The 9,174-nt window shown below is 37.8% G+C and overlaps 4 protein-coding genes across 4 annotated transcripts; all 4 read left to right on the top strand.

Annotated features, from left to right (window-relative positions):
• Positions 1-1,530, top strand: LOC141899670 (allatostatin-A receptor-like). Its single transcript, XM_074786100.1, has one exon. It carries the CDS (start codon positions 3-5, stop codon positions 1,092-1,094), a length of 1,092 nt encoding a protein of 363 aa, XP_074642201.1. The 5' UTR covers positions 1-2; the 3' UTR covers positions 1,095-1,530.
• Positions 1,531-2,276: 746 nt separating this feature from the next.
• On the top strand, positions 2,277-3,371 carry LOC141899183 (thyrotropin-releasing hormone receptor-like). Its single transcript, XM_074785344.1, has one exon. It carries the CDS (start codon positions 2,277-2,279, stop codon positions 3,369-3,371), a length of 1,095 nt encoding a protein of 364 aa, XP_074641445.1.
• Positions 3,372-5,001: 1,630 nt separating this feature from the next.
• Positions 5,002-6,093, top strand: LOC141899184 (galanin receptor 2a-like). Its single transcript, XM_074785345.1, has one exon. The coding sequence runs from the start codon at positions 5,002-5,004 to the stop codon at positions 6,091-6,093; it is 1,092 nt and encodes a 363-aa protein (XP_074641446.1).
• A 1,176-nt stretch (positions 6,094-7,269) lies between these two features.
• Positions 7,270-8,364, top strand: LOC141899185 (thyrotropin-releasing hormone receptor-like). The gene has a single exon (XM_074785346.1). It carries the CDS (start codon positions 7,270-7,272, stop codon positions 8,362-8,364), a length of 1,095 nt encoding a protein of 364 aa, XP_074641447.1.
• The last annotated feature ends 810 nt before the right edge of the window (positions 8,365-9,174 follow it).

The following is a 9,174-nucleotide window of genomic DNA, read 5'->3' on the forward strand; positions in this document are numbered from 1 at the left end:
TGATGGGTATGAACAGAAGCGAAGAAGATCTGGATCACCATGAGGTTGTCTGGGGAGAAGATGGTCAAGAAATGGATGATTTTACTAAAGGACTTCACGTGTTTGTCGCGTATATAGCACCGTTTTTCTACATACAAGGAATAATAGGCAACATATTTGTGTTGTTCGTATTTCTGAAGAGTCGCAGTTATCGAACTCGGGAAGTTGTTGACTATTTGATACCGTTATCAATAGCTGATCTTATATTCTTGATATTTTGTGCACTGTTTACCTGGCTCCACCTTGATGTACCAAACGCGATATTCAGCGACCGAGATTCCTTCACAGACATCCTCTCGACCCCCGCTCGGTGTAAAGGTATCTCATATGTGGGATTATGTGGCGCGTTTTGGGCCTCATGGACGATCGTACTGTTTACGTGGGAACGGATGGTTCTGGTTTGGCGCGAGAAAGTTGTTATGTCGAGGAAGCTGAGATATATATTACTGGGTGTGATATTCATGGTCGGTTTATTAAGTATGATATGTGTTCTTGTCGCTTACGACATCGACGACGATGGACACTCAGTTGAATGTTGGTACGCATTAGATAGAGAAGAAGGAGGATTGCTCAGTTATTTGGGACCATTCCTCATTCATTGCGCCGTTTACACTTTACCGATGATTCTTGTTTGGATCGGAAATGCTATAATCGTTTGTAAACTTTGTAGAGGAGACAAATCTACCGATGAGGAATATTTGAACAGACGCAAAAAGGAAAGAAAAGTAGCGTATCAACTGGTCGCTATTTCTGCTTTGTTTCTCTTCTTCACGACACCCTATTCTATATTAGATTGCTGGGGACATGTTCTATTATATAAAATTGATATCCTAGGTGAACATGAATATGCCTTGAAATTTACCCATACTGTTTTCGGTTTGTACGATTTTCTGTTACGTTTTGTTTTCTTGAACAATTGTTTTAACTATTTGATATATATAATATCGTTGGACTGGTTCCGTGCCGAGGTGCGCGCCATGTTTGGTTGTAAGAAGCAACAAGAGAAATACAATATGACTGTCGAACCCTCGAAAACAGAGGTTACACAGTTTTAGAATAAATTCTGAGTCCGCAGGTTGTTAGAAAATATGTATTTAAGAAAATCTTGTATATGAATGAGCAAATATCATATTCTTAACCAGAGTGAGTGTGGTATATCCAAAGTTTAGACTTGACATGCTAATGGTCATCTTTCGGGAATACTATTACTGAAGATGACTATTAGGATTTAGGCCTAGTCGGAAGGTTGATTAAACTACCAGCTCAAGAAGGATACATTTAAGACTTTATTTTTCATTCTCAGAGCAGGGATTTTATAGCTTTAACAATACTGATTCAGAGTGTTTCATCAGCAGCGAGTTGTTAGAATAGACTAATCCTAGTTTGATTTTCATTATCAGAATGGCCAATACTTAACATTCATCTTTCCACATTGATTAAAACTTGACTTAAAACTTTTCAATTGTCGGGTTTTCACATTACCTGATACACGTCCACATAATCATATTGTCGTTTATTTTTGTTTTTGTTTTCGTTTTAAGTGTGTTCTACGATTTATCATTATTAATAAAAGTGTTGTATCTAAATCACATAATTTCAACGTTGAATTTTCTATTGATATTATACGGCTCTATCTTACACCACACAGTAGGAATGTGATCACTCCACTGTGGATATATGGACAACCAAACAGTGGATACGAGGAATGCGTAATGATTTTCAATATACACGCTACTCCGAAATGGGGGGATGATTGGTGCACAAGCGACAGAAAGTTCGTCTGCGAAGAAAGACCGTAATTTGAAGAAGGCAGGTTTCAATATTCCGGAACAAAAACACTCTACAAACTGATACACTTTCAGGTTTACAGATTACGCTGTTTTGAAATATGTGGAGTGTAGTCTGCAGTGGAAACAAATGCACCAGAAGAGAATTCCAGAATCGGACGGAAGCAAAAAGACCTGGCAAAACATTTCGGATCTTAGTTTTAGTTCCTTGTCTCATAGTTTAACAACACATTATAGTACATAAAAGCATGTTAGTGTTGGCAAACCATGTATCGAGTGGCAATCGTCACAGTTCGTGGTTATAACCAAGTCCAAAACAAGTGCTCACGTAACTAAGGGTCAAAATCTATTAGACTATGTTATTGAGTCCATAGTTTCGAACTAAGTTGGTCAAAAGAGACACCTGATTTCTAAAGTCTAAGAATAAGAAGATTGCACCTATCTATCGTGATGGGTATGAACAGGAGCGAAGAGGATCTGGATCACCATGAGGTTGTCTGGGGAGATGAAGGTCAAGATAATGAGGATTTTATCAAAGGACTTCACGTGTTTGTCGCGTATATAGCACCGTTTTTCTACATACAAGGAATAATAGGCAACATATTTGTGTTGTTTGTATTTCTGAAGAGTCGCAGTTATCGAACTCGGGAAGTTGTTGACTATTTGATACCGTTATCAATAGTTGATCTTATATTCTTGATATTTTTCGCCCTGTTGACCTGGCTCCATCTTGATGTACCAAATGCGATATTCAGCGAGGGAGAAAAATCCTACACGGACATCTTCTCGACCTCCGCTCGGTGTAAAGGTATCTCATATGTGGGATTATGTGGCGCGTTTTGGGCCTCATGGACGATCGTACTGTTTACGTGGGAACGGATGGTTCTGGTTTGGCGCGAGAAAGTTGTTATGTCGAGGAAGCTGAGATATATATTACTGGGTGTGATATTCATGGTCGGTTTATTAAGTATGATATGTGTTCTTGTCGCTTACGACATCGACGACGATGGACACTCAGTTGAATGTTGGTACGCATTAGATAGAGAAGAAGGAGGATTGCTCAGTTATTTGGGACCATTCCTCATTCATTGCGCCGTTTACACTTTACCGATGATTCTTGTTTGGATCGGAAATGCTATAATCGCTTGCAAACTTTGTAGAGGAGACAAATCTACCGATGAGGAATATTTGAACAGACGCAAAAAGGAAAGAAAAGTAGCGTATCAGCTGGTCGCTATTTCTGCTTTGTTTCTCTTCTTCACGACACCCTATTCTATATTAGATTGCTGGGGACATGTTCTATTATATAAAATTGATATCCTAGGTGAACATGAATATGCCTTGAAATTTACTAGCACTGTTTTCGCTTTGCATGACTTTTTGTTACGTTTTGTTTTCTTGAACAATTGTTTTAACTATTTGATATATATAATATCGTTGGACTGGTTCCGTGCCGAGGTGCGCGCCATGTTTGGTTGTAAGAAACAACAAGAGAAATACAATATGACTGTCGAACCCTCGAAAACAGAGGTTACACAATTTTAGAATAAATTCTGAGTCCGCAGATTGTTAGAAAAAATGTATTTAAGAAAATCTTGTATATGAATGAGCAAATATCATATTCTTAACCAGAGTGAGTGTAGTATATCCAAAGTTTAGACTTGACATGCTAATGGTCATCTTTCGGGAATACTATTACTGAAGATGACTATTAGGATTTAGGCCTAGTCGGAAGGTTGATTAAACTACCAGCTCAAGAAGGATACAATTCAGACTTTATTTTTCATTCTCAGAGCAGGGATTTTATAGCTTTAACAATACTGATTCAGAGTGTTTCATCAGCAGCGAGTTGTTAGAATAGACTAATCCTAGTTTGATTTTCATTATCAGAATGGCCAATACTTAACATTCATCTTTCCACATTGATTAAAACTTGACTTAAAACTTTTCAATTGTCGGGTTTTCACATTACCTGATACACGTCCACATAATCATATTGTCGTTTATTTTTGTTTTTGTTTTCGTTTTAAGTGTGTTCTACGATTTATCATTATCAATAAAAGTGTTGTATCTAAATCACATAATTTCAACGTTGAATTTTCTATTGATATTATACGGCTGTATCTTACACCACACAGTGGGAATGTGATCACTCCACTGTGGAAATCTGGACAACCAAACAGTGGATACGAGGAATGCGTAATGATTTTCAATATACACGCTACTCCGAAATGGGAGGATGATTGGTGCACAAGCGGCGGAAAGTTCGTCTGCGATGAAAGACCATATTTGGAGGGCAGGTTTCAATATTCCGTAACAAAAACTCTCTGCCGGCAGCTACTTTCAGTTTCACAGAATTCCAGAATAGGTAGAGCGTATCTAGGTCCCCAGACTCTCTACCGGCCGCTTCTATCAGGTTTACAGATTACAAACTCTCTACCGGCCGCTTCTATCAGGTTTACAGAATTCCAGAATAGGTAGAGCGTATCTAGGTCCCCACATTACAAACCGGTTAACTTAAACCAATTTTAAGCAACTGGTTCCAAAGCTGATTCTGTCCAATCAAAACTTGTTATTCCAGTATTTCTGTAGACACTGTCTATTCTATAAATTTTATGTCCCGTTCTATTGTACACCGATGGTGTATTTGAAAATTCTATGTGTCATTTAGATTGAATTAATGTTTTGAATTGAATGATCATTAAAAAAATTCCAAATGTCAAGTTAGATCCATTTTGTGGTAGGGAACTATCGGAGTGTCACCTTTTAGATAAATCATGACGCCTTCACAACCTGGACCCATAATCTGCGTTCCTTTGTAGATTTGACACTAGAGTTGGGATTAGCTGATATTTTGATATTCCCGATAGTAGAGTGAGATTTCAATCGAGAAATGTGGAACCGAATCCTGTTTGGTATCTGTTCCAGTTTTATGTGTCCTTTTTCATGCGGTCCTATAGTATAATATCATGCATACATTTGATAGTTAGTGTATTTATTTTTGTCATTAACGTGTGTCAAAACATATCTTGAATGGCCATAAAACGCAAAGCCTTATTACAGTTCATTATCTATTAGACTATGTTATTCAGTCCATAGTTTCGAACTAAGTTGGTCGAAAGAGACACCTGATTTCTAAAGTGTAAGAATAAGAAGATTGCACCTATCTATCGAGATGGGTATGAACAGAAGCGAAGAAGATCTGGATCACCATGAGGTTGTCTGGGGAGAAGATGGTCAAGAAATGGATGATTTTACTAAAGGACTTCACGTGTTTGTCGCGTATATAGCGCCATTTTTCTACATACAAGGAATAATAGGCAACATATTTGTGTTGTTCGTATTTCTGAAGAGTCGCAGTTATCGAACTCGGGAAGTTGTTGACTATTTGATACCGTTATCAATAGCTGATCTTATATTCTTGATATTTTGTGCATTGTTGACCTGGCTCCACCTTGATGTACCAAACGCGATATTCAGCGACCGAGATTCCTTCACGGACATCCTCTCGACCCCCGCTCGGTGTAAAGGTATCTCATATGTGGGATTATGTGGCGCGTTTTGGGCCTCATGGACGATCGTACTGTTTACGTGGGAACGGATGGTTCTGGTTTGGCGCGAGAAAGTTGTTATGTCGAGGAAGCTGAGATATATATTACTGGGTGTAATATTCATGGTCGGTTTATTAAGTATGATATGTGTTCTTGTCGCTTACGACATCGACGACGATGGACACTCAGTTGAATGTTGGTACGCATTAGATAGAGAAGAAGGAGGATTGCTCAGTTATTTGGGACCATTCCTCATTCATTGCGCCGTTTACACTTTACCGATGATTCTTGTTTGGATCGGAAATGCTATAATCGCTTGCAAACTTTGTAGAGGAGACAAATCTACCGATGAGGAATATTTGAACAGACGCAAAAAGGAAAGAAAAGTAGCGTATCAACTGGTCGCTATTTCTGCTTTGTTTCTCTTCTTCACGACACCCTATTCTATATTAGATTGCTGGGGACATGTTCTGTTATATAAAATTGATATCCTAGGTGAACATGAATATGCCTTGAAATTTACTCACGCTGTTTTTGGTCTGTACGATTTTCTGTTACGTTTCGTTTTCTTGAACAATTGTTTTAACTATTTGATATATATAATATCGTTGGACTGGTTCCGTGCCGAGGTGCGCGCCATGTTTGGTTGTAAGAAACAACAAGAGAAATACAATATGACTGTCGAACCCTCGAAAACAGAGGTTACACAGTTTTAGAATAAATTCTGAGTCCGCAGATTGTTAGAAAATATGTATTTAAGAAAATCTTGTATATGAATGAGCAAATATCATATTCTTAACCAGAGTGAGTGTAGTATATCCAAAGTTTAGACTTGACATGCTAATGGTCATCTTTCGGGAATACTATTACTGAAGATGACTATTAGGATTTAGGCCAAGTCGGAAGGTTGATTAAACTACCAGCTCAAGAAGGATACATTTCAGACTTTATTTTTCATTCTCAGAGCAGGGATTTTATAGCTTTAACAATACTGATTCAGAGTGTTTCATCAGCAGCGAGTTGTTAGAATAGACTAATCCTAGTTTGATTTTCATTATCAGAATGGCCAATACTTAACATTCATCTTTCCACATTGATTAAAACTTGACTTAAAACTTTTCAATTGTCGGGTTTTCACATTACCTGATACACGTCCACATAATCATATTGTCGTTTATTTTTGTTTTCGTTTTAAGTGTGTTCTACGATTTATCATTATTAATAAAAGTGTTGTATCTAAATCACATAATTTCAACGTTGAATTTTCTTTTGATATTATACGGCTGTATCTTACACCACACAGTAGGAATGTGATCACTCCACTGTGGATATATGGACAACCAAACAGTGGATACGAGGAATGCGTAATGATTTTCAATATACACGCTACTCCGAAATGGGAGGATGATTGGTGCACAAGCGACAGAAAGTTCGTCTGCGAAGAAAGACCGTAATTTGAAGATGGCAGGTTTCAATATTCCGGAACAAAAACACTCTACAAACTGATACTCTTTCAGGTTTACAGATTACGCTGTTTTGAAATATGTGGAGTGTATTCTGCAGTTGAACCAAATGCACCAGAAGAGAATTCCAGAATCGGACGGAAGCAAAAAGACCTGGCAAAACATTTCGGATCTTAGTTTTAGTTCCTTGTCTCATAGTTTAACAACACATTATAGTACATAAAAGCATGTTAGTGTTGGCAAACCATGTATCGAGTGGCAATCGTCACAGTTCGTGGTTATAACCAAGTCCAAAACAAGTGCTCACGTAACTAAGGGTCAAAATCTATTAGACTATGTTATTGAGTCCATAGTTTCGAACTAAGTTGGTCAAAAGAGACACCTGATTTCTAAAGTCTAAGAATAAGAAGATTGCACCTATCTATCGTGATGGGTATGAACAGGAGCGAAGAGGATCTGGATCACCATGAGGTTGTCTGGGGAGATGAAGGTCAAGATAATGAGGATTTTATCAAAGGACTTCACGTGTTTGTCGCGTATATAGCACCGTGTTTCTACATACAAGGAATAATAGGCAACATATTTGTGTTGTTTGTATTTCTGAAGAGTCGCAGTTATCGAACTCGGGAAGTTGTTGACTATTTGATACCGTTATCAATAGTTGATCTTATATTCTTGATATTTTTCGCCCTGTTGACCTGGCTCCATCTTGATGTACCAAATGCGATATTCAGCGAGGGAGAAAAATCCTACACGGACATCTTCTCGACCTCCGCTCGGTGTAAAGGTATCTCATATGTGGGATTATGTGGCGCGTTTTGGGCCTCATGGACGATCGTACTGTTTACGTGGGAACGGATGGTTCTGGTTTGGCGCGAGAAAGTCGTTATGTCGAGGAAGCTGAGATATATATTACTGGGTGTGATATTCATGGTCGGTTTATTAAGTATGATATGTGTTCTTGTCGCTTACGACATCGACGACGATGGACACTCAGTTGAATGTTGGTACGCATTAGATAGAGAAGAAGGAGGATTGCTCAGTTATTTGGGACCATTCCTCATTCATTGCGCCGTTTACACTTTACCGATGATTCTTGTTTGGATCGGAAATGCTATAATCGTTTGTAAACTTTGTAGAGGAGACAAATCTACCGATGAGGAATATTTGAACAGACGCAAAAAGGAAAGAAAAGTAGCGTATCAACTGGTCGCTATTTCTGCTTTGTTTCTCTTCTTCACGACACCCTATTCTATATTAGATTGCTGGGGACATGTTCTATTATATAAAATTGATATCCTAGGTGAACATGAATATGCCTTGAAATTTACTAGCACTGTTTTCGCATTGCATGATTTTTTGTTACGTTTTGTTTTCTTGAATAATTGTTTTAATTATTTGATATATATAATATCGTTGGACTGGTTCCGTGCCGAGGTGCGCGCCATGTTTGGTTGTAAGAAACAACAAGAGAAATACAATATGACTGTCGAACCCTCGAAAACAGAGGTTACACAGTTTTAGAATAAATTCTGAGTCCGCAGATTGTTAGAAAAAATGTATTTAAGAAAATCTTGTATATGAATGAGCAAATATCATATTCTTAACCAGAGTGAGTGTAGTATATCCAAAGTTTAGACTTGACATGCTAATGGTCATCTTTCGGGAATACTATTACTGAAGATGACTATTAGGATTTAGGCCTAGTCGGAAGGTTGATTAAACTACCAGCTCAAGAAGGATACATTTCAGACTTTATTTTTCATTCTCAGAGCAGGGATTTTATAGCTTTAACAATACTGATTCAGAGTGTTTCATCAGCAGCGAGTTGTTAGAATAGACTAATCCTAGTTTGATTTTCATTATCAGAATGGCCAATACTTAACATTCATCTTTCCACATTGATTAAAACTTGACTTAAAACTTTTCAATTGTCGGGTTTTCACATTACCTGATACACGTCCACATAATCATATTGTCGTTTATTTTTGTTTTTGTTTTCGTTTTAAGTGTGTTCTACGATTTATCATTATCAATAAAAGTGTTGTAACTAAATCACATAATTTCAACGTTGAATTTTCTATTGATATTATACGGCTCTATCTTACACCAAACAGTGGGAATGTGATCACTCCACTGTGGATATCTGGACAACCAAACAGTGGATACGAGGAATGCGTAATGATTTTCAATATACATGCTACTCCGAAATGGGAGGATGATTGATGCAAAAGCGGCAGAAAGTCCGTCTGCGAAGAAAGACCATATTTGTTGGGCAGGTTTCAATATTCCGTAACAAAAACTCTCTGCCGGCCGCTTCTATCAGGTTTACAG

The sequence above is a fragment of the Tubulanus polymorphus genome, chromosome 2 (assembly GCF_964204645.1).
Source record: "Tubulanus polymorphus chromosome 2, tnTubPoly1.2, whole genome shotgun sequence".
NCBI classification, from domain to species: Eukaryota; Metazoa; Nemertea; class Palaeonemertea; order Tubulaniformes; family Tubulanidae; genus Tubulanus; species Tubulanus polymorphus.

Excerpts from the sequence above, each read along its gene's own strand:
- LOC141899670 (XM_074786100.1), top strand. The coding sequence starts at position 3 with ATGGGTATGAACAGAAGCGAAGAAGATCTGGATCACCATGAGGTTGTC.
- LOC141899183 (XM_074785344.1), top strand. The coding sequence starts at position 2,277 with ATGGGTATGAACAGGAGCGAAGAGGATCTGGATCACCATGAGGTTGTC.
- LOC141899184 (XM_074785345.1), top strand. The coding sequence starts at position 5,002 with ATGGGTATGAACAGAAGCGAAGAAGATCTGGATCACCATGAGGTTGTC.
- LOC141899185 (XM_074785346.1), top strand. The coding sequence starts at position 7,270 with ATGGGTATGAACAGGAGCGAAGAGGATCTGGATCACCATGAGGTTGTC.